Below are 26,148 nucleotides of genomic sequence, written 5' to 3'. Positions count from 1 at the left end.
GGACTTAGGACTTTAATGGAATAAGATGAGTTCAACACTTCAAACTTATTTACTATAAAAACTACAGTGCTAGTTGTCCCGCCAGTTTGTAGTCACAAGGAACGTCTATGGAATTACCGTATATGCTTTCCATGTGAGACCTCAAAGATGGTAAGAGTAACAGAGCTCTGAGATCCTAACAAGGGTTTTCTGACCAGCACAAAACGAGATTCTTAACTAGTTGTGCGTTAAGACATATTGATCCAAATAACTCATATTAGATTTTGGAAAACTCTTGAAATGTACCTGCAATTAAGATGTAAGCCTCTCTAATATATAATGGCACTTGCACGGAATTCAAACAAGGCATGACAACTTCCAAAGAGGTAAACAGCACTGTTGACAGATACCAACTGGCCTGGCAAATATGCTTTCAAGTATATTCAATGTCTACAGATGCAGATCCATTCAAATTACATGCCATCTTTCCAGGTACTAAATAGGCAGGTCATCCCAGTTACATGGTTTTATAAATGGTAGTGCTTATTACCGGAGAAAGCAATGGCAACCCACTCCAGTACTCTTGCGTGGAAAATCCCATGGACGGAGGAACCTGGTAGGCTGCAGTCCATGGGGTTGCGAAGAGTCAGACAGGACTGCGCAACTTCACTTTCACTTTTCACTTTCATGCACTGGAGAAGGCAATGGCAATCCACTCCAGTGTTCTTGCCTGGAGAATCCCAGGGATGGGGGAGCCTGGTGGGCTGCCGTCTATGGGGTCACACAGAGTCGGACATGACTGAAGCAACTTAGCAGCAGCACCAGCAGCAGTGCTTATTACATAGTTGGCTTCTGATTAATTTTGTACACCAGTGAAAGTAGATAGAATTACATAGAAAAATATTTTAATAGGTCCTATTACTATTGATATTTTAATAATAAGCAAAGCATAATTCAGAAAGGTCACCTAACCGAGGTGATGCAAAAATTCCATGTACTGATTCTATACCAAGAGGTCAGCAAACTCCTAACTGCTGCCTAAATCTGGTCTGCCATCTGTTTTGCTACTACGTGTGAAGTGAAAGTCTCTCAGTCATGTTCAACTCTTTGCGATCCCATGGATTGTATAGTCCGTGGAATTCTCCAGGCCAGAATACTGGAGTTGGTAGCCTTTCCCTTCTCCAGGGGATCTTCCCAACCCAGAGATTGAACCCAGGTCTCCTGCATTGCAGGTGGATTCTTTACCAGCTGAGCCAAAAGGGAAGCCCAAGAATACTGGAGTGAGTAGCCTATCCCTTCTCCAGTGGATCTTCTGACCCAGGAATCAAACTGGGGTCTCCTGCATTGCAGGTGAATTCTTTACCAACTGAGCCATCAGAGAAGCCCCCCTTTTCCTACCTTACTGCTTGGGTGCTAAGCATGGGGTTTATATTTGTAAATAATTGGAAAAAAAATCAAAAGAATGTTTACGATGTCGAAATTATATAAAATTTCAAGAGCCCTAAATAAAGCTGTATTGGAGTAAAGTCATGTCCATTCATTCTCATAGTCACGTCTATGGCTGGTTTCACGGTACAGAGGCAGATCTGAGTAGCTGTCACAAAGAGAGCTAGGTAGGCTTTACTCTAGACTAGCAAGCCTCCAAAGTTTACTACCCACCTCTTTGTAGAAAAAGTTGCCAAACCCTGATCTACACTATCTGCCAAGTGAGGGGCATAATCTTGAGGATCTCTTTGTGAGATCAGAGGTGTGACACAAATGATCACACTGCTTAGGCAAGAACCCTCATGTCCGCACTTTGTGCTTTTTCTGTGTCTAACAGGCGGAGAGTCGGACACGACTGAGCGACTGAACTGAACTGAACTGAACTGAACTGAACAGGCAAGGACACTTAATGTCTTTTGAATGAATAAATACATGAAAGATATTCACATAGTATGTGAATGGTTTCTAAATGTTTACAGCTTTTACATATCTTGCCTGCTTAAGAATATGGAGGCAAAACCAACCAATATAATATTGTAAAATAATTAGCCTCCAATTAAAAAAAAAAAAGAACTCTCAAAAACAAAAAAAATAAAGAAAATTAAAAAAAAATAAAAGAAAAAAAAAGAATATGGAGGCAATTAAACAGTAATATCAGTGAGACCAAGAATAAGTGTAAAATGGCAATCCATACATTTTTACCAAAAAAGGACAATTGTTTCTACATTCTTATTTGCCAAAATAAATATTTTCCCTCATTTTAAGGGCACTGAATACTAAATAATTCTCTTGCATAGTCAAAAAAAAAAAGGTTTTTAAGTTCATGCTAACTTTGAGTACTCAATAATCAATGTACTTTGTATAAAGAAAATTAGAACCAGGACCTTGTAGTCATTTTAATAGCTACAGAATATACAATAACTAATATTTCACAAGATTATTAACTATATTGTCATACTTAAAAAAAACTATAACGCAATCCTATAAATAGTATTCCACACTTCAGCTGAGAATTCATTAATTTCAAGAAATATATTGAAAAAAAAGCTTTGATAAAAGAATTTGAACACTACTTGGAGTTTAGTGCTAAGATACCTATAGCTTACATGACTGTTTTAATTCTTTCTGAGTGGAGTAAATTTGCTGGCGTAATTTCTTTATTTGTTTACACTGAAAGAATTAAGATACACATATTAAATTCCTAATTGCAAATAAAAAGGAAACTTTCTTGGGAGTTAAAATTATGTTTCATTTATAATACTTTAAAGACATCAGCAGGTAGTGATATGCCAGCATATGCCACCCAGCTTGTAATGAACCATTCTGGGCCAGTTTGACTGAGTACAACGTGAGCAAAGATGGGCAAGCTTGATGGCGGCCCTTGGTTATCTCAATACCCTGATTATCACCCATTTTTAATCCCTCCCATCAACTCTTACTTGAATGTTGGCTAAAACTGCATTAACACAGCTTTCTTATGAGACACAACAACCAATAACCAAACATATCCTCAGAGTCAACATACTAAATCATTAACCTTCTTGGTATTAAGCATACAAATTAGGAGAGATAGCGCCTGTGAAGCAGTTACTTAGATTTCACAATGTATTTTTTCCCCTGGAAACAATGTTACCTCTAGTGGTTAGGTTTCTTGCCTAAACAGTAAAAGTCTATTGAATATACTAGTTATATTAACAGTCCTCTGGAACTAAATTAGATATCTTACTGTGTTTCTACAAAATTCTCAAGAGCTTCAACTAAGAAATAGCAAAACCACATCTTCCCACATATCCCTCTCCCTAACATAAATCCTTTGTAAGACTAAAAAATTCTTCTGGAGACACAGTATTGTAGGGATACTGGTAGGGGAAGGATAAAGTCCCAGGGTTTCTTTGCCTTTTTATAATCATCATTTCTTCCTTAAAAGCCAAAATGAATAGCAGGAATAAACGTTCATGCTACTTCTTATCTATGTAAATTAACTCTACTGCAAAAAGTTTACCAAAAAGCGAGACTTTCTTAGAGGTCCTCTTTAAGAAATACAATACTTAAGCTCAAAATGTTTCTAGACAGCATCTTTTGTCACAGACATCATAGCAGTATTGAATGAATCAGTATTAGTGAACTAATGAATGGCTGGTTGGCAAAAGGAGTGGGTCAAAGTTTGCTAGGAAATTAGGAAAAATATATTCTGGGATTAGGAAAGAATGGTCACATGATTAACAACAGATCTACATAGATAAAATAGTGAACTAGATAGGTCAAAACTGTTTGACCTCAATTGAATTTATAGAGGGAAAAATTTACATTTTTCATGTAAAATTAAAGTAGTAGAAAATCTCTGAACTTGAAATTACCCCTAGTAATCTCTTAGTAACCAGGTCCTATTGCTGCTGCTGCTAAGTCACTTCAGTCGTGTCCGACTCTGTGTGACCCCATAGACGGAAGCCCATCAGGCTCCCCCGTCCCTGGGATTCTCCAGGCAAGAACACTGGAGTGGGTTGCCATTTCCTTCTCCAAGGTGTGAAAGTGAAAAGTGAAAGTGAAGTCGCTCAGTCATGTCCAACCCTTAGTGACCCCACAGACTGCAGCCTACCAGGCTCCTCCATCCATGGGATTTTCTAGGCAAGAGTACTGGAGTGGCTTGCCATTGCCTTCTCCGCCAGGTCCTATTAAGTTTTGTTAATTCTTACATTTTCTGAGTCTTGTACATAAGGAAAACATGTGGAGGATAAGGGAATGCAGGGTTTATAGGTGTATAAAAGCCAGGCTTTGGAGTCAGACTGGTTTCAAATCCTGAGCCTGCCACTTATTGGTACTATGACCTTAAGCAAGTAACCAAGGTTCTCTGAGTTACAGTTTCTTCATCCATAAAGTGTGAGTAATAATTCTTTATGGGTTTGTTGTGACAATTAACGTAATATACATGTAGGGCTTAAATACTTAGCACAGTCCATTGCACATACATGATATTCAATAGAAGCTATTATTGTTGTTGATATTATAAAATACAGTTCAAAACTAAGAGTTACAGTTTCAGGTAATTATCATAATCTTCCACAAAATCCAGCTTTAGTTCCCAGTGAGGTAAATTTGACCTTTTAAATTCTGCATATAAAGAAATATATTTCATTTAAGTGCCAAGTTCCATCTTTGCAACATAGGAAGATGCAAAAATAAAACATGAATCTAGAAATGAGAACATATACCTCTAGTACAAGTAGTTCAAAGCTATACTTTAAGAAATCCCTGTTACAAGAAATAATATGGCCCTAGTCAGCCAGTTTTATGGCCATATTTGTTATACACAGGATATGTTCAATACATTCTTTGTGAAACATAGGCAAAATGCCTGTCATTCATTCAGCAAAATTCAAGGTGTTTCAACCCACTGTTGAATAACCTGTAATATTCATGTGCTCCTTAAGTGGCAGTCAATATTCTGGTCCATAGAGCAACAAATGACTTCTGGGAGGATCAAAAAGCAAAGGCTAGCTAAAGGGTGGAGAAGGCAATGGCACCCCACTCCAGTACTCTTGCCTGGAAAATCCCATGGGCAGAGGAGTCTGGTAGGCTGCAGTCCATGGGGTCGCTAAGAGTCTGACACGACTGAGCGACTTCACTTTCACTTTTCATTTTCATGCATTGGAGAAGGAAATGGCAACCCACTCCAGTGTTCTTGCCTGGAGGATCCCAGGGACGGGGGAGCCTGGTGGGCTGCCGTCTATGGGGTCGCACAGAGTTGGACACGACTGAAGCGACTTAGCAGCAGCAGCAGCTAAAGGGTAGTCCAGGCCAAGAACAAGTCTCTGGTTCACAGTTGCCAAGGGAGTGCCTGTTGGCTGAAGAGATCACACTTGACTCTGGAATATCCTGGTGGGAAAGGAAGTAGAAGAGGGAAAGGCTTAGCCAGAATTATCCGATGAAACAAACCCCAGGAGGAGACTTGCTGTGAAGCTTGAGGTTTTCAAATCATACCTCTAAAATAGACTTTTCTGAGGGAGCTCTAGCTGACTCCAGGAGGTGTGGGATGTGTCCCCATCAAAGCAATGGCCATTTCACACTTCTGAGAAGGACCAGTCCCTAAGGGCTGTGTCCTGATCCTCTTAGTGATTAATATTCTGACTCCCTCCAAAAAGGGATATGATATTTAACAGAAACATTCTCATGGTCACAAAGATGACCCTGGTCACAACTTCTCAAAGTGGAGATGTCACAAGAGTTTTGAAGAAAACTTTTGAGCAACAAATAGAAAATTTGAGCAACAAACAGAAAATTTTAACTTTTGTTATTAAAATTCTCAAAGTGTTCAGATAAACCTTATTGATAAAGAGGGCAAAGTATGGCTATAAAGAATAGACATATCCTGGAAAGTGAGAAAAATAATTGTCATTTTCTTGGATTATACTGTATCCAATATAAATGTACTGCCAATACGTGCTAAAAACAAGCTTTCCACTAACTAGATCACAAATAAGAAACAACCCAGTAGAGGAAATATATATGTGTGTATATATATATATATATATATATATATAAAGAAAACTTTTGGGCAACAAATAGAAATTCTACATGTTAACTGTAGGTTTAGACGGGGTGTGTGTGTGTGTGTGTGTGTGCCCAGTTGCTCAGCTGTGGGTTGCCATTTCTTACTCCAGGGCATCTTCCCAACCCAGGGATTGAACTCATGTCTCCTGCATTGGCAGGCAGATTGTTTACCACTGTGCCACCTAGCAAGCCCTTAGATGGGACAGAATAGACATTTTCAAATAGTTTATAATGCAGCCACTTATAGATTTAAGGTAATTGTTTTACAACACAGGATTACATGTCTTGGTTTGGCAATGTATGCATTATGTATTATGAATTCCACCTCCTCCTTCTATCCCTACTCCCACCACAGTGATGTCTAAAAGGGACAGGTCAGCTACTGGTAATCATTTGTAGGTCTCACCAGATCTAATCAGGTAGATCCTTATGCCCATGCCTTGAAGACCACGCTGAATTACAGCTGCCATAGCTTTGTGTACAGTGTAAACCAACCCCCCAACCACACTCCCACCCCCTAAATAGAAAACGCACTATACCTTAGCAGGCTGCAATATTTAGGGACTTTCACATTTAGAGCTATCCTACCTCCTATTTACCGTAGTGGTTTTCTTTTTCTTTACTGAAGCAAACTAGTTATCCGTTGTCTACACTGATACACCTCTTTATTCTGATTCTTTTCCCTTCTTCTGTATTGCTTCTCCCACACTTCTCGGCTTTCAAGAAAAATAGGCTAACCTTGCTACTTAGGGCCTTTATTTCCTCTCCAGCCAAAAACTGACCAGTTAGAGCACAATGGACATAATCTTTGGATCTGACCATTCTTTGCTCGTTGCATAGTTAAGTACTAAGGAGAACATTCCTTTAGAGCCAAAGAGCTTTGTTTTTGTCCATCTTTGGTTTCTACCAGGTAAAAGGATGCTCACAAAACTTAAAGATCATCTCTAGCTAGTCTAAGCTTTTACTCCACTTATTGGGATACATCCCAATAAACTCACTGCAAGTTGAAAAATATTGTAAGTCAAAAATGCATTTAATATACCTAGCCTACCTTCAATGTGCTTAGAACAATCATCTGAGTCTACAGTTGGGCAAAATCAGCTAACACAAAGCCTGTTTTATAATAAAGTGTTAAATCTCATGTAATTTATCAGACACTGTACTGCAGGTGAAAAACAGAATGGCTGTATGGGTTTGAAAAGGTTGCACAGTAAGTGAGTTGGTTAATTTATGATCGCATGGCAGACCTGGAACTCCACTCAGTGCATCATAAAACATATGGCTATCTCACGAAAAGATCGAAGCTCAAAATTCAAAGATACAGTTTCTACTGAAAGTCTATCACATTTTGTTGCTGTTCAGTCACTAAGTCCTGTCCAACTCTTTGTGACCCCATGAACTGCAGCACTCCAGACTCCTCTGTCCTCGACTATCTCAAGGAGTTTGCTCAGATTCATGTCCACTGAGTCACTATGCTATCTAACCTTCTCATCTTCTGCCACCCCCTTCTCCTTCTGCATTCAATCTTTCCCAGCATCAGTTTTTCCCAATCACCTTTGCACCACAAAAACTGTATTGAACCATCCTCAATCAAGGACCATCTGTACTGTGGTACTAGAGAAGCTTCTAGTGTGCTTCACTGACAGGTGCTAGGCAGCATCTGGAAGTGATTCCCACATAGAACAGAGATGGCTGGGTTGGGTTTGTCTATGCTTTCTGACAGTGGTATTAGCCTTTTATTTCTCCCATAGTCACTCCAGAGAATTACATGCATATGCACCATATGCTGCTGCCAGGAACTCACTCAGCAGTTCTCAAATGTTTTGGTCTTGGAACTCCTCCACACGTTTAAAGACACCTTAAAAAACATTTTTGCAAATCTCTTCAATGTCTATTTAACATAAGACAGCTAGATTTCATATCTCTTCTACATTCTGTTGTGATAGGTTTTGATTGAAGGTATGTAAGGAAAATCTCATCTCACACAGATATGTAGTTGGATGATGCAAAAGATAATTGTGAATGTTCTGCTTTGATAATACACCAAAACTCGACAAGCAGAACTTCTGAAAGGTTAGCTGCAATGTGGAATCTTAACCCCAATCAGTAAACTTAACTTCCTATATTAAAATTTATTTGTCTATCTTGTACTTTGAATGGATCTTTTACCCATGCATGATTTTGAAAAACTAAAGTCAGCCTGACAGGTGTTAAGTAAAAATGGGGTTCATTTTAAAAGTGGCTAGTTTAGCCTGCAACTGAAACAACCACACAAATCCTTTCCCTAGAGACAACCAGATTGCTGTGCAGTAGAAACACAAAGTATACTTCTCATCACTCAAGGATCAGGATTTAACAAAATTTAACAGTGATTACTGTTTGGTGCCACTACCTTTACTTATTTTAAGGGGCCAGTACAGTTTTACATCCATTGCTTTTGCACAGTGAAAAAAGCAATAAAGTCTCGTATAAAAAGGCCTCCAAGGTGGTGCTAGTGGTAAATAATCCACCTGCCAATGCAGAAGATGCAACAGACATGTTCAATCCTTGGGTTGGGAAGAGCCGCTGGAGTAGGAAATGGCAACCTGTTCTAGTATTCTTGCCTGAAAAATCCCATGGACAGAGGAGTCTGATGGGCTACAGTCCATGGGGCCAGAGTCCGAAATGACTGATCAACTGAGGGTACACATGCATGCATGCACACACACACACATGATCATAAAAATAGTTGTGACTTCCCAGACCCTCTGAAATGGTTTTGGACACTCCCAGGGTCTGAAGATTGTATTTGAGATTTGCTGCTTTATATCACTCAAGAATTAACCAAACAACAGTTAAAGAGATAATAAAAATAGCCAACTAACTCTTCTCCTTCCCCTCCAGATGATCTGCAGTCATGCATCAAAGAATGGCTAAAAGTCAAATTTCTGACTATTATTACCTGGAGAGATTTAGGACCTTTAAGCAGTCCACAGATGCTGAAGCTGGCAGAGTGGGGATGGACGTTCCCTGATAGCATCAATACTGCAGGGGACAATTCGAATGTAGTTTTATTACAGAGGCAGTATTAAAAATTAAATGGACTTCATACTAGTTGCATGACAGAGTCCAGTCCTCTTAAATTTTCTCAGTTTATGAGAACCAACTGATAATGTGAAAGCAACTGTAAAAATTGTGAAAAGTGAAAGTCTCTCAGTTGTGTCCAACTCTGCGATCCTGTGGACTATACAGTCCATGTAATTATCCAGGGCAGAATACTGGAGTGGGTAGCCTTTCTTTTCTCCAGGGGATCTTCCCAGCCCAGGGATCGAACCCAGGTCTCCTGCATTGCAGGCAGATTCTTTAGCAGCTGAGTCACAAGGGAAGCACAAGAATACTGGAGCAGGTAGCTTATCCCTTCTCCAGGGGATCTTCCTGACCCAGGAATTGAACTGGGGTCTCCTGCATTGCAGGCAGATTCTTTACCAACTGAACTACTAGGGAAGCCAAGGTCTACACAAACATAAGTGATAATCCAGTCCGTTCAAAGGGGAAAAAAGAGGATGAAGAGATGGGGAGAAAAAGGTTAAAGCATTTTATTTTCCTAGCTCTTCTCCTAAATTAAAAGTTAATCATTCTTTGCTTTACCCTAGATTTGTCCCAGATTCTAGTAAGCACAATCTTCCTTAACTCTTAAGTCTTTTCAAATCAAATACCAATTTTCCTCATCTGCCGAAGTGTCCAAAAGGCAATTTTTTTAATTTGAAATGCCAGAAACACATTCAGTTCAGTTCAGTTGCTCAGTTGTGTCCGACTCTTAGCGACCCCATGAACCACAACACGAAAGGCCTCCCTGTCCATCACCAACTCCCGGAGTTCACTCAAACTCATGTCCACAGAGTCGGTGATGCCATCCAGCCATTTCATTCTCTGTCATCCCCGTCTCCTCCTACCCCCAGTCGCTCCCAGCATCAGAGTCTTTTCCAGTGAGTCAACTCGTCGCATGAGGTGGCCAAAGTATTGGAGTTTCAGCTTTAGCATAAGTCCTTTCAATGAACACCCAGGATTGATCTCCTTTAGAATGGACTGGTTGGATCTCCTTGCAGTCCAAGGGACTCTCAAGAGTCTTCTCCAGCACCACAGTTCAAAAGCATCAATTCTTCAGCGATCAGCTTTCTTCACAGTCCAACTCTCACATCCATACATGACCATGGGAAAAACCATTGCCTTGACTAGATGGACCTTTGTTGGCAAAGTAATGTCTCTGCTTTTTAATATGCTGTCTAGGCTGGTCATAACTTTCCTTCCAAGGAGTAAGCGTCTTTTAAGGAAAGGGAGGGGGTAAAATACAAATATAAAATATGCAAATAAAAATTAGTAGTTGATCACCCTAATTAAAAGCATAATGTCACTACCTCTCATTTGCAGGCAATAATTAGATAAGATAGAAAAGTGAAGACTAACCAAATTACTCAGTATGTATGCTACAACATACAAAGGTCCTACTCTAGGAATAGGGAAAACACATAGACTTGTCCTTCTTATATTTGTAGTTGTACTTTATGGTTCATGAAGTACTTTCACACACATTACCTCTCTCCAGCTATGCAGCAACCAGCAAGGCAAGTAGAAATGATCTACATTTTCCAGAGAAAACTAGACTCCAAGAAGTTAACTAAGTTGCCCGATACTCACAGACCTGTCAGAGATGTAAAGATGAGCAAATCTTGTGACTTCCAGTGTTACTATATTTGCAGTTACATTTTAGCAATTTATTTATTTAGCAGGGGCTTCCCTGGTGGCTCAGTAGTAAAGAGTCCACCTGCCAAGCAGAAGACCCGGGTTTGATCCCTGGGTCCAGAAGATCCCCTGGAGAAGAAAATGGCAATCAACACACTCCAGTATTCTTGCCTGGGAAATCCCATAGACAGAGGAGCCTGGTGGGCTACAAAGGGTTGCAAAGAGCAGGACACGACTTAATGACTAAACAACAATTTATCTGGTGGTGGGGAGGTTGTGGAAGCAGTACCATCCCTTTTATAAATGAAATCTTGTATTGAACCTAAACTGTGAAACACATAAATACACTAAAGTCCTTTTATAAGTGTTTAATTATAAACCAGCAACTACTGATAATAAGTTTGTGTTCTCACAAATGAAAATTGATCATGAGCAGATATGTAGAGGAAGGTTTTTCTGAAGGCCTGTGCCTTCATAATCAATGAGAGTCTTTCTCATCAATGTCTTATTAGCAAAATTGTTCAATACATGTACAAAGTGAGTAGAACAAATTTTTCAAGGACTGCACAAGAATAGTCTTGCAATGAATGATTTTGGGGTAGTTGTAATTTTGTACTTAAAATTTAATTCAACTCAAACATTTTTGAATACTGAAGCATCATCAGTTCAGTTGCTCAGTCGTGTCCAATTCTCCGCGACCCCATGAATCACAGCACGCCAGGCCTCCCTGTCCATCACCAACTCCCGGAGTTCACTCAAACTCATGTCCACAGAGTCGGTGATGCCATCCAGCCATCTCATTCTCTGTCGTCCCCTTCTCCTCCCTCCCCCAATCTTTCCCAGCATCAGATCTTTTCCAGTGAGTCAACTCGTCGCATGAGGTGGCCAAAGTATTGCAGTTTCAGCTTTAGCATCAGTCCTTCCAGTGAACACCCAGGATCGATCTCCTTTAGAATGGACTGGTTGGATCTCCCTGCAGTACAAGGGACTCTCAAGAGTCTTCTCCAGCACCACAGTTCAAAAGCATCAATTCTTCGGCAATCAGCTTTCTTCACAGTCCAACTCTCACATCCATACATGACCACAGGAAAAACCATAGCCTTGACTAGACGGACCTTTGTCCATCATAGGGCTCCATAAAAAGCTGTCTGAAAACCACTGCATAATGACTTGCTGTCATAAATTCACTTGCTTGCTCTCCACTTGGCTCATTTTGAGATAAAACTAAAACCTACTTTGACAATCCAAAAAATGTATATAAGAAACCTGATTAATCAAAACAAAGTACGATTACTATTTCACAGTCAAAGCAATACCACTCTTTTGGTTGAACTATATAAAACTGTCATTAACTGACAATTTTGACAATAAAAATAAGGTTCACATGGCTTAAACTAATATTTCTCATTTTATTTTCCCAGTCTCTTCACTCATAAAACTATCAAAAAATTGTCAAAAATAAACGGATATATAAGCAAAGTGAAAAAAGTACAATATCCAACAACAACAAAAATCACTGGTACTACCTAAACATATTAAGCATTTTAAAATGTTAAACCCTTTAACATAATGTGTGGAGTTTTATTCACTTCAGTAGCACTAACTGCTCAACACTCAAAATACACTGCCATATGCCCACTTTTATTTACTGGAGGATGTGTGGGTTGACAGTTACCTACCTTTCTTAATGTAGATTGACACTTCACTTTGAAATGTATCTAGTTGTCAGTGGAATTTCTTCAAGCAAAACATATAACACTTCGGAACTCATCAACTTTTCCAAAGTAAACAGAAGCATTTCCTTTTTTATTAACAACTTTATTGAATTATTTCATTGATAACAGAGCAAGTCAGAATAAGTAGGAGTTATAGATTTGAAGAGAGTTTTGTTTCTTCATTTCTTTCCCTATCTGGTTTACCTCTCCATTCTTCCCACTGACCTAAGGTTACCAAATTAGGTATATTCAATACTTGAAGAAGTTTCTCTTTTTTTGGAAGACACTGAATAAAAATTATAAAGGTACTTCTAAGAATAAATGTGATTCTCATAAACCACAGAATTCAATTTTCAGATATTGGGTTGAACCAAATCATTTACTTTGATGGAGAATCCAGTTCTTTTTTAAGTTCCCCCTCAAATTCAATACACTGCAACAAATTAAGCCACTTAGACAAAAAGGCCTCATGCCACATAAATAAAGGTGACTCTTTCCCCATCATTAGTGAGGATTATACAGCAGAGTAATTCACACTGGGTGTGCATGAGTTTCATTCTTCCATCATGAACTACACTGAACTAAAATTCAAAATGCTGTGACTCACATGGTTATTACTGAACACTTAATATTAAGTGGAAAACAAGATAAATCCAGAGAATCCCATTTTGAGAGTTACAAATGAATTTTGGCTTAGTTATATACTTTCTATAAAAAAAAAACCCATTTCTTTATTAGAAAAGTCTTACATGCTATTTTTAGAATGATAAAGAATTTAAAATGCTAAACATTTGATATCTTTTAAGAGCACTTAAGGCACTCTTAAAAAGCTACAAATGTTGCCAAGTCATGTCATAACTGGCTCAAACAATCCCATTCCCATCTAAAGGTATTTCATGCTACTGCATGAATCAATATTAAATACCTTGGAGTTACCAAAAACTGGAAACTGGCATAGATGTGCACGGCAATTTTAAGATATGAAAATGGTGAATATTCACTTTCCATATATTCTTTCTTTTAATAGGAGGATGTTTCCCTTCTAGGTAAAAAGAAATAATTTCTTAAAAGCTAAAGAATCTGCCTGCAATGCAAGAGACCCCGGTTCGATCCCTGGGTTGGGAAGATCCCCTGGAGAAGGGAAAAGGATACCCACTCCAGTATTCGCCTAGAGAATTCCATGGACTGTATAGTTCACTGGGTTGCAAAGAGTCAGACACGACTAAAAGATGTTCATAACAGAAAGATAAAAAGATGTCTTGAAAGGTAGCAAAATGTCATGGATCATAGCCTTGGTTCTCTCAAAAGAAAAACAGACTTTGAAACTTAATACTACCTCCAAACATTTTATTAGTCTACCAAATTGCCAGAATCATTAAAAAAAAAAAAAAATTCCAAGTTAATACAGGTCTTTCCCCCCCTTATTCAGTTAAAAAAGAAAAAGTTGTTTTTTAAACCAGGCTTGAGTTTAATCAAATGTGTCTCAAAAAAACACTTTTTTTTATATTAAAGACATAACATCACTTTTAAAGCTGGAAAATCATCATCATCATCATTTTTAAAAAAGCTAAGTTCAGATGACATCTGGCCCAGAAATGAAAGAGTTAACATTCAACTAAGCTGCTCTGCACTTCTGATCCTTTACATTTCTCACAAGCTGCCCTACAATGAGCTGAGCAAGTATCAACTGTAATTTGATCCGGGAGTTTATGGAAAAAAATAACTGCACATACTCAACATGCACATTTAATAAAAATCTGTTTCAAGAAAAACATACCCGATAAACACAATTTAAGGCATATTTAACTGTTTGATTAACTTTAAATATGCAATCCCTTTGCTTTCTTCATGCTCTCAAATAAAACTGGGGGGAAAAAAAGCAGCCGCTCTACTGCAGGGAAAAGAGGCTTGAAAAACAACTTTGATTGGCACTTGGCCTGACCCACAGAGGAAGAAAAACAGTTTTTGGACAAAGAGCGCAAATATTTGAGCTTGCTTACTTACATGTTTCTTTCTTTTTTTAATATAGAAAGAACAATCTCAATTGAACTGTAGTTAAAGAAATTGACTAAAAACGGTGCCGTATTCATCTTAGCCTTTCAGTCCCGACGCATTTGCACAGCTCAGCAATTTTAATTCATTTGTACTGGACAAACAGAAGCACCTCAACTACTGTTTCCACTTAATGAAATGTAAAAATAGTCTCAAGAAGAATAAGCTAATTATAATACAACCCAGTGGCGGCTGTTAAAGTCTGATTAAAAGCTTTTCTCGGTCTAAAGCGACATCTTTTCATACTGTAACCCCCCCCCGCCCCCGCCCCAACCCTTAACGGAGCGATTAAGCCAAGTGAGCTAAACAAAACTGGAGTAAACTTTCTATCAATCACTCTGGGAAGCAATAAACTGATTGCGCGTCTGATTTTTCTGGAGCAACACCAGGGTGCGAGGGTTGGGGGGTAACGGGGGATGGCGGGGGTAAGCGCTAAAAAGGGACAACTCACGTCCACCCTCGTCTCCACCTCCCCCAGCCCCAGCTTGAGGAACCGTAACGTCGAACAGCGTTTCCCATGGGCATAAAGTTCAAGCTGCTTTACCAGTTTCGGGATCGACCCGGAGCCACAAGACGACCATCAGAAAGAAGGTTTTAAAAAAGAAGAGTATTCGGGTAGAGCGTGCAGAAGCAAAACCGAAATAAACAAAAACAACACCCGCAGGAGTTAGGCGCAGCCGAGAAGGAGCCAGGTTCCTCTGGACCAGACCAGTTCTGATTTCACACCGACTTGCACCCAGAACACCGCGAGGAGGACCGAACAGGTCCTTCACCCCTCCGCCCGAGGAGCGGCAATGGGGGGGCGGGCGGGGCAAGGTAGCTAGGTGAACGGAGAGACGGACTGCAAGCACCCCCAAACCCCCGTGCCCCAAACCCCCAGCCCCGGGGGCCAGCGCCGCCCGGCAGGAATCAAAAGCCCAGCAGGCTAGCGCCTCCGCTCGCGGCTCTGGCCCCCTTCTGGGGGTCCCTCGGCCGCCGCGGGCAGGAAGCGCCCCTCGGGGCCGGCCCCGGGCCGAGCCCGTACCTTCCGCAGCACTTTCCGGCAGTTGGTACAGAGCAGGTAGCTGGCGGCGGCCGACGGGCTGCTGCCGCCGCGGTTCATCTCGGCTGCGGGCGCGCGGGCACCGCGGGCGGCGGCGGGCCGGGGCCGGGGCCGGGCTGTCACTGCGGCCGCCCGCGCCGCTGCGGGGCCCAGACTGTCCCCCTCACACGCCCCGCAGGCCGCGCTTCTAGCCTCAGCCTCCTCGGGGCGGGATGACGGGACGCGGGGGGGGCGACGGCCGGAGAGCCGGCGGCTGCCCGCAGCGACCCCCGCGGCGGCTGCCGGAGCGACGGCGGAGACGGCGGCGGCGGCTCCTCAGCGGCGCGTCGTCCCGCCCGCCCCCATCCCGCAGACCCCCGCCCCCGCCCGGCCAGGACCAGCCGCCGCCGCCGCCGTCGCCGCCGCCGCCGCCGCCGCAGCGCCTCCGCGCCTCCGCGCGGCCCCGCCCCCGCCGCCTCAGCGCCTTCACCACCTCCGCGGCCCGGCACCGCCCCCTCCCGCCAACCGGGCCGCCCCGGCCACGCCCCCCGGCGCCAGCCCGCAGCCAATGAGCGGCTGTAGTTGGCTGGGCGCGGCGCCGGCCAATCACAGGAGCCTAGGACGCCCCGAATCTCCGGGCAAGTTAAGTTTGTCTCCGAGGCTCCGAACTGCAGGGAGACGGCGGGTTAGTTCGGTAGCCGGGTGGGAGGGAACCGAGTTTGTGCCGCTCCGCCAATAGGAGGAAGGGGTGTGTGTTATATGCAAATAACCCCGTGAAACCCAGCCCCTCCTCTAAGGCCAGCCACAGCCCCTGCGTTAGGTCCCTGCAGAAATGGGGAGGGAATGAGATAAATAGCTGGGAGCTAGAACTCGCTATAGGGTCTAACACTCGACTAAATGATTCCTGATTTCTTGAGAAAGACGGTGGGGGTGGGGGGAGCTAAAGCGTTCATACCGATCCACCAGGGCAGTGGTTAGGCTTTTTCTTACCCAGAATCTTAGCTGGAAAAGAAGACTGCAGTCCTGTAGCAGTTGGCAGCCAAGGATCTCAAAGAACTTTATGCATCCCTTATCCTTGTTTTGCAAAAGACCAGTTACTTAAAGCTTCGGCAGCGGGTGGGGGATAGATGTTTAAGTACATTTACACCATTAGTCGGTTAGAGGGAAACAAAAGATTCAAAACCTGTGGGTTAGCGGTTTCCTCCTCCATCTAAAGCCCCTTCTCGTCGTAGTCTCTCAGCAACGAAAATTCTTTTATTTGGCCAGCTCGAAAAGGCCAAAGAGACAGGTTTGTCTTTCACCCCAAAGTCCTTCCGGGGTAGCTGGTTAAATAAACGCAGAGCTCGGAGCCCTGCCTGGGAACGAAGCTTCAGAGAACAAATTGCCATTTAAAGCTGTTGGGCTAGACCTGCTTCTTGCAAAGCTACAAATGAATTCAGGATTTTGGTGTTCACTCTCTGGGGAGAGAAAGCAGATGTAACTGGGGGAAGCTCAGGCTGGCAGGGTGTCGGGGGGGACAGACAAGTGGGAGAGTCAGGTCTCCGGAGGGGCTAGCGGCGCTCATGCTGGTCGAAGGCGGGTTCCGACGCGGGACACCCCGAAACCTGCTCCCCCGTGAGAACAAAGGCAGGTGCCGAGCGAGAGCCTGGTTGGTGCTGGGCGCTCCCCGGCGTCCTCCGGGCCCCGGAGATTTCTTGCTCTGCCCACTGGAGCCGAGTGCCGTGCACACTGGAACACTGGAAGCCCAGCTCCCCACCCGGCCCTGGCTGAAATCACACAGGACTGTGCGTTATGACATCACCTGTTTTCGCGCAGGAGAACGCGATCAGTATTCTCGGCTTCTGCTTTTCTTAAAGGTCGCTAGCGTACGAGGATCTGTGAAGGCCTGCAGTTGGCAGAATGAAACTGTGGAGATGATTTACACGAATGATTTCACTGGTTTGCATTTCTTTCTTTTCTTTCCTTTCTTTTTTAATTTAAAAAACTACCCTGGTTGCCTTAGGGATTCAGTGTGGTGTTGTGATGCAAAATCAGAAAGGTACACTTGGAGGAGCTAGCAAGTTTAGCATATCAAAGCTATTAGACCAAATTATGTGGTTAAAACTGCCAATCTCCTCATTTTTCGACAGCTGCCCCCTCTCTGTCCCTTTTAGAGACCAAGGGGCATAAACCAAGTCTACACAGGAACAAAGGAAATGGAAATCTGCCAGTGTCAGGTTTAAATAGATTAAAATAGACTGGAAAACCCCCAAAGGGTCTAAGTGATGTGGTAGGGTAAATGTGTCGATCCATTTAACTAGTGATAGCTAAAGGTCTCTTGGTGTTGTGTGGGTTTATACAGCCTAGGAGAGCAATGGCATGGGGAAGGTGTATAACGTTCTGTTAGAAGAAACTAAAAAAGAAGATTCAGCAGAGAGAGAAATGACTTACATATACCCAATGCAGAACCAAGAAATCCAGGGAGAAAGTTAGGAAGGCACAGTTGTCCTAAGAACTGAAACACATATGTGTCCCCATTTAGTGGTACATTTCTTGAGTTATATTCCTGGCTTGGAAAGCAGATTTTATGTGAATCTGCTTAAAGGCAAGTTGAAATTAAAGGATGAAATGAATTTTTGTGCAGAGATTGAATTTTCTCAAATAATAGTTTAGCTTCAGATTATTTTCTTATATACTTTTTATATCCTTTCCTTTTATTTAATAGCTAAAATTCTTTCACAGCGAAGTCCCTTAAGTTCTTCAATAACCCCGAGAGGAAGGCCCAGAGAGGCCAGCCTCATACAATTATACCTTCTAACAAACCTTGCTAAAAGGAGGTTTTAGAAGAATCTCTTCGTTGAACCATGGTCATGTACATGTATGTGACCAAATGATGCATGTCCCTCTCCTCCAAAGTTTTATAAAATTAATTGTCTACACTGTCATTTATTTGGCAGTCAACCATGTAACATTTCTCTTATTGAATCATGATGTATGTGTAATATTTCTTCTGTTGAGCCACAATATATGCGCTTGTGTCCCACCTCTGAACTTTCCAATCCAGTAACCCATTCTCAACACACAATGGCCATCCTTTCCTCCATCCGGTTTCTCACACCCTCAATTCCCTCATCCTTCTTCTCCCCTCTCCTGGTAATGTTCAGCTTCTAGACTCTTCCTTTCTTTTCCATCCCTCACCTGGCCTCTTTTTCTTTCCCAGCCAGCCTGTATACTAGGAGACTGTGACTTAGAAAATGAGTGACTTGCAAATCCTGGACCTCATTGTTAGTTAGAGAGAAGGAAACAAAAGCCCATTCTTTGAACTTGTACAGAGCAAGGAAAAACTCCACCCCTTTCGTTGTCTGCTTGTCTAAAACAAGAAAGAACTTCAGGAAAGTAAGACAGCAGTGGAAATTAACAACCAATGTTGAGCACTCCTTTTTAAGTTTTTAATTATAAATTGAGAATGATACTTTGTTAAACATTTTACACCGTTTAAAAATAATTTTTGCTTGTTTTGAACTATTTTTTCAAGTGTGACCTTTTTTTCCCCCTAGTCGTACATAAAATCACATGGCTTGGATGGATAAATTATTTAACCATTACTCCATTATGGAACATGTAGATTATTTCCAGTTTCTCGTGATTATAAATAATACTCTGATAAGCTTCCTTATATGTAAGTTTCTGGCAGCATCTTTGATTCCTAGATAGGAAATTTCTAACCAGAAGGATGTGAATATGTTTTAAGACTCTTGATATAATTTACTAAAAAGTTTTGTGAAAAGATTTAACCAGTTTGCACTCAACTCATCATAAGAGGGCTTCCCAGGTGGCTCAGTGGTAAAGAACCTGCCTGCCAGTGGGGGAGACACAGGTTCAATCTCCGGGTCAGGGAGATCCCCTGGAGAAGAAAATGGCAATCAACACACTCCAGTATTCTTGCCTGGGAAATCCCATAGATAGAGGAGCCTGGTGGGCTACAGTCCATGGGTCCTGAAGAGTTGGACACAACTGAGCACACACACATACACTCAATGAATAAGCACAGAGGGGAGAGATCTCTTGGTAGATTAAGCATCTGTCAAAGCTTCCTTTCCTATACTTCTTCCTTAGCATCGAACTCAATACTGATATGACTGGTTCAGATTCTATTTTCTCATTAGACTGTGAACCCCTGAAGGGCAGGGAATGGACTGCATTCACTTATTTACTCCCAGCTCCTAATTCAACCCATTTTAAGAGAAATGCCTTAAAAATCTTGGAGAAAATAAGGAGTTTTCACTCTGACTTTCCTCAATATACTGTAAGTCTAGGGCATCTCTTTTTAATCTCTAATAATAGCTACAGGATCTTACAAAAGGATCCCAACACATATCTGTGAATTGAATGGTTCAAAATGACTATTGCTGCAAAGCAGAGATTGGGTTCATGTCCTTACCTGTCACCAGGTCCTCCTTGACACTGAACATCATGATCATAACTGAGCCTTGCTATCTCTCTTATAAAATGAAAGTTCTTACCACAAACCAAGGGGATAGGGATAGAGGGTTGGGCACATTTTTATGTTCAGCACTTTTGAAAGAAGATACTGTGTTAATAACATGCTGTGACTTTTGGACTCGAAATTGTTTACTTGTCTAGATATTCTCATTCTAATGACCTAAGAACTGGGCCCCTTTATAGTTCCTAAATAAGGATTCAATTGAAAAAATAAATTACTGAAGATATTTTTAAAATTCCAGTTCTGGAGACAATAGGTCATTTTCTAATATTTTGCCTTCTCAGACTTCTTTGTCTTTCCCCTGGGGGTACCCAAAGCCTTGGATTGCAGGGCAAGTACTGCATTATTTACAAATTTGCAAATACTGTAATTTGTTTTGTGCACAAAGGAATTTACACTTCACACAATGGTAAATTAATTGCTCCCTTTGAGCTGTTAATTAGATTCCTGCTAATTTTTCCTAGGGCCCAAGACCAGTACTACTTCGAAGGAGGAATTAAGAAGATGTGATCCAAAAGTGGCACTGCTTGAGTGCCCCTTCCCTTTCTACCCTCTCCATCGCCCACCTCCACCAGCAAAATTATTCTTACCGAAGCTCGTTTTCCAAAGAACAAATAGTCCATCAAGAGCAGATTTCTGGCAGCTTTCTCTTCTAACTTCCCCTTCCAGAGCTTCCTGCATTAAACCCTGTAGAAAGCAGACTGCAAAGGAGAGGCCTATAGATGTGGATTTGTCATTGTTTGGCCTGCAAATGTTAGCCAGCACAGTCCTTTTTAACATTGAATTACTTAAAAATACTTGTAGGAGATTTTTGCCGCCACCTGCACCCCCACCCGCCGGCAAGTTTAGATTTCTGGTGTCTCTTGAAAAACGATTAGATCTGGTTACACTGGATGTATACTGGTATATGGCCACCATCTGCTGGAACCCAGTACCTGTTATCTGTGTTTGGACATGCATTTTCTAGTTTACCAACATTTCTGTCACTCTTCTGGGGTTCCATTTTGCCACTTTATCTACATTATCTTCTTGACCTTTGTAAGGATTTGCTATCTCTAAACTTTCTCTGGCACTCAAATTACTGATCTGCTGACTGATCCTCTTAACTTTATCATAGAATATGAGTTAAAAAGAAACTTGTCATCTCTTGGCTATAGCAAAAGTTGAGGAAAAGGATCCAATGTAAAGAATATCATGATATGCAGTTGCCTGGGTGATAGTAAATAAGGGATGGATTGCAAAGTGGCCTGAGGAATCTTTTGTTGGTGGTGGAAATGGTATGTATCTTGATTGTGCTAATACTTTCACGGGTGTACATAACTGTCAAAAGGCAATAAACTGTACAGCTTTATTATGCAGTTAACTGTGTATAAGTTATGTCTCAACATAGTGGATTTTTAAAAAAAACAGAATAATGGTTGTATAATATTTTAACATTTGTATGCATAACAGTCTGTTCAGTCAAAAGTATATAATTGGATATTTGTGGGAATACTTTTAGTGAAAATAAATAATATCAAATATGAAAATTCACAAAAAGTATATCATGATATGTATATCAATTATACATCAATTAAAAATAAATTAAAAAAAGAATACTCTGGTACTCTGACACATATGTGTGTGTGTATACATATCTGGTAATCTGACACATACGTGTATGTGTGTGTGTGTGTATACACATCTGGTACTCTGACACATACGTGTGTATGTGTGTGTATACACACAAGGGGAAGGACAGTTGTCTAAGAAGGGACTATTATGTCCTTTACACTGGTAACCTCACTCCTTATTCTAACTCTGTCTAAATTCCCATTCAAATTGTAGCTTTAGGAGAAAGGGACCAAGGGGAACGTGACAATAGTAGGAGGACCACGAGAGTGTTTCTTCGATAAGCATTATCGTGTGGGGATTAAGAGCCTGGGCTCTGGAGTCAGATATGGATTTGAGCGCTGACGGGCCCCTTACTAGATATATGACCTTGGGCAAGTCACTTACTGCCTCTAAGCTTCAGTTTTCTTATCTGTGAGACTGAGTGATAATGGTTCTTTCTCAAAGGCTGATTGTGAAGATTGAATGAGACAATGCACTGTAGTGTTCAGGAAGCGACTAGAACCTTGCAAGCCCTCAAAAAATGTTTGCTGCTAGTTGCCGCAATACAAAGGATGTTATGCTCTGACATTGGTCTAGTTACCTAACTTTTCTGTGTCTCAGTCTTTGTCATCTAAAAAGAAGATATTAATATTGGCTTAGATATAGACAGCTGTTTTGAGGAGTAAATGAGTTGTATGCAAAGCACTGTAAGACAATGTCTAGCATATAAAATGCTATATGAATATTTACTCTTATTATATACTGTGGTCAGGAGATCTTTTTTATTTTCTTCTTTGTTTTTCTGTGAAGATCTTTGATTTTCAACGTACTTCTCAAAAGTAAGGTAACGTAGTGTTGCAGACGTAGCAATGGACAGAAAGTCAGAAGACCTAAGGTTTAGTTCAGTAGTGCTGTAAACTAAGTGATTTTGGGCTTCAGCTTCCTTATCTGTTAAATGTGGAAGGGTCATTAAGTGGGGTCAGGGCCAATCCAGATTGTAGGAAAATTGAAGCTTATGTAATATGGAGACCTTCCTTAAGAAAAAAATTTGAAACTATGGGTGAAAAATTATTTATGAAAGTGAATACTTATTTAAAATCAATAAATGGAATCAATAAACTTTAAAAAGCTGAAAATACTATAAACATCACAAAATCCAAATAAATAACAAAACTTTATCAATCGACTACCTGACACAACCCTATATTATTTTTCCCCCTACATATTTTCGGCTGTATATTTTGATTTCCTTTTCATATGAGAATGATTTTTGCAATATTATCTTCTATGGAAAAAATAGAAGGATGATTCATTTTTTTCTCTAGTCTAGTGCCCTAGGACACTTATGCATCATAAACATTTTCCAACCTACATCTTTGTTACATGATGCATGTGAATTGACCTGGTGGCAGTAGAACTATTCCTAGAATCCATTCTTGCTGCTGCTGCTGCTAAGTCGCTTCAGTCGCGGCTGACTGTGCGACCCCATAGACGGTAGCAGGCTTCCCTGTCCCTGGGATTCTCCAGGCAAGAACACTGGAGTGGGTTGCCATTTCTTTCTCCAATGCAGGAAAGTGAAAAGTGAAAGTGAAGTCACTCAGTCATGTCCGACTCTTTGAGACCCCATGGACTGCAGCCTACCAGGCTTCTCCGTCCATGGGATTTTCCAGGCAAGAGTACTGCGGTGGGGTGCCATTGCCTTCTCCCAGAATCCATTCTTACATTGGGACAACTCAAAACCAACAACCACACATGAAATGACTATTATCTCTGTCTATATATATAACCCACTAAACACAAGCTAAAGGGATCTCCATCTCAACTTCCCCTTACCTAGAATAACAAAAATACCCATGGCTTCCCAATTTCTCCAGCATGAGGGAGAGTTTGAAAGAAGTAACTTGAGTGCAAAGAGTTTGTGGTCCTTATCAGTAATAGTTAATAGCTTATTTTTAAAATTTAATTAAGAATATGACTATGTGAACACACTTCTCTGGCCTTTCCAGGGCCTTGGAAGGGGCCAGTGCTAGTGATGGACACTAAGGTTTAAATGTCATTAAATGTGTGGTTAATTCGTATCTGAGAATCACAAAGACCTATTCAAGCTCTAAAATTCTGTGAATTTGTTTTGTCTTACAGTTTCCGTGATAATCTAGTGCAAGCAGGATTACTAGGACAGGAGAAGCCGGAGAATATCTGCAAGTAGGCAGGGAGAAAGTAAAAGCAGATCTAGTCTCAAAAAATCCCCTAAGTTGCCCGGGTTTTCCTTTGTTCCCTTATTTCTTCTGTGAGTCTATTCCTTTTTTTATTAATCTATTTGTAGTCTCCCTAGTTCTTGATATCTTTCTTATAGATGTGAGGAAACTAAGAGAAATAATTTTATGTATTTTAAAGAAAGATCATTGTGGACTACACTAGTTGTCTGGGTGTTAAAAAGGAAAGTGGGTGAATGAAACAAAAATCCACATTAGAGTAAGGGAGTTTGGAAATAAGATCCTGTTAATCGGAGTATAGAGAAGTTATCATTTTTAGACTCAAGTGTCTTAGATAACATATAACAGTATTTATTCTATTGTTAAGAATTTGCAGGAAATCAACGCATAGTTGAAGGGACCCTTAGAAGGGAACAGCCTACACTTCAATTTTCATCCCTTCTGAAAGTGACAATTACATACAGATTTTGAGCATCTTCAAGGATGAGCCTTTATTCATCTGAGTATGTCAAGTACTTGGAACCTAAGAGGAAGTGCTTGAAAAAGTTTGTTGGATGAAATAATTGGATGTATTAGAGTTTGTTAACTAGAAAGTAAATATATTTTTACCATCAAAAGTTCCCAAGTTGTCTTAAAATTGTAAAATGATTTTCATGCAAATGTAAAATTTGCCTTGGTAGCAAGAAGCAACTTTCAATAATTATATAAATGGTAATAACAAACAGCAATTTCAAAGATAAAATGTTGGCATTCCTACATGAGCTGCTAGCTTGGAATCACAATAGCGTCTCATAAGATTCTGGAAAGCTAGAAGCATTTTGGAAGAGTATGCTTTGAAATACATGCTGTCCAGATATTATTTTATTCACTCATTTATTTATTGGATACTCAGCAAGTAGTAAGTCCTGGTGATTAAAAAAATAACAAAAGATAAGTTTACAATTTAATAGACTAAGGTATGATCTCTGCACTGGTGTAGAAGATAAATAGAAAATGGAGAACAGAGGGTAAGAGAATTATTAGCAAAGAATTCAGGAAGCTCCTTTGAGTAACTGTACTCCTCTTATTGGTAGTGGTGGAAATTCATTCCTGCGTTCATGAGTTCATTTGCTCAACGTGTGTCTGTGCAGTACAAGCACCAGGCTCTTGGCTAGTTAGGGAACATCAGAGTCAGGGTCTTACAGCACAGATAATCTGCCAGAGAAGATGGACTTCAAACAAGTAACGCCAATATGTAATAAGTTAATATTTTTATTTTTGGCCACAGTCTGTGGCATGTTGGCTCTTAATTTCCCAACCAGGGATCAGACAGGTGCCCTCTGAAGTAGAAGCTTGGGTTCTTAACCACTGGACCGCCTGGGAAGTCCCTGTAATGATTATTATAGTAGGGAAAACACAGGAAGGAAACATACAGCAGGGGAATCTAACATAATCCAGGCTTCCCTGAGGAAGTAAAATGTAAGCCCAAGTAGTGGACTGTCCACAGTTTATGACAGTGACTGCCCTGTATGCCAGCCAGTAGGTCCTTTCCATCTGCAACTCACATCTTAATGTTTCAGTTCCTCTTTTAATATAGTTCCTGTTACAATTATAAAACTCCTATTAATCCTGAGTTTTTACATTACAGTAAACAAACTTTGGGCTTCCCTGGTGGCTCAGATGGTAAAGAATCTGCCTGCATGCAGGAGACCCGGTGGGAGACCCAGGTTTGATCCCTGGGTCAGGAAGATCCCCTGGAGAAGGGAATGGCAACCCACTCTAGTATTCTTGCCCGGAGAATCCCATGGACAGAGGAGCCTGGTGGGCTACACTACATGGGGTCGCAAAAAGTCGGACATGACTGAGCGAATAACAACTGACTTTCAAACAAACTTTAATACTGGGAGCAAGCCTCCTTTCTTTTTTATGAGGCACTATCCTTATTTAACTTCTTTTTCCTAATTAAAGAATAACATTTAACATCATTTCACGCTTGATATTTCTCACTTAGCCCACCACCATGCTGAGTTCCATCCGTGTATGTGCAAGTTAAATGTAGGCACCATTTCTAAGAGGTACATCTATTTTCTCTCTCTTAAGACTCTCAGGCATTTGAAAGTAATCCTCCTATCTCTAATCTATATTCTCTAATCCCCACAACACCCATTGTAATGATACTATAATCATAATAGATAGAGTAATAGAAGCAACCACTACCATTTACTGTTACTGTGTACCAGTCATTTCACAATATCCTTTATACATTATCTTACCTAATATTTACAAAATGCCTATGAATAGCTATTATTATCTTCATTTTTACAAACAATTTATAGGTATTAAAAGTTTGGTCAGAGTTAT

The 26,148-nt window shown here is 40.9% G+C and overlaps 1 protein-coding gene across 2 annotated transcripts in view; it reads right to left on the bottom strand.

Moving 5' to 3' along the window:
• Nucleotides 1-15,757, bottom strand: part of SESN3 (sestrin 3) — an 85,852-nt gene extending 70,095 nt beyond the window's left edge. For both annotated transcript variants that reach the window (XM_088842898.1, XM_055422916.2), the window contains exon 1: nt 15,523-15,757. In XM_088842898.1, the coding sequence (XP_088699024.1) occupies nt 15,523-15,600 (78 nt within the window). In that variant the 5' untranslated portion in view covers nt 15,601-15,757. The remainder of the gene's footprint in view (nt 1-15,522) is intronic.
• Between the last annotated feature and the right edge of the window lie 10,391 nt (nt 15,758-26,148).

The sequence above is a fragment of the Moschus berezovskii genome, chromosome 14 (assembly GCF_049115385.1).
Source record: "Moschus berezovskii isolate FMDL1 chromosome 14, NW_MosBer_1.0, whole genome shotgun sequence".
NCBI classification, from domain to species: Eukaryota; Metazoa; Chordata; class Mammalia; order Artiodactyla; family Moschidae; genus Moschus; species Moschus berezovskii.
The sequence above is the reverse complement of the archived record's forward strand: the minus strand, read 5'-3'. Positions and strand labels throughout refer to the sequence as shown.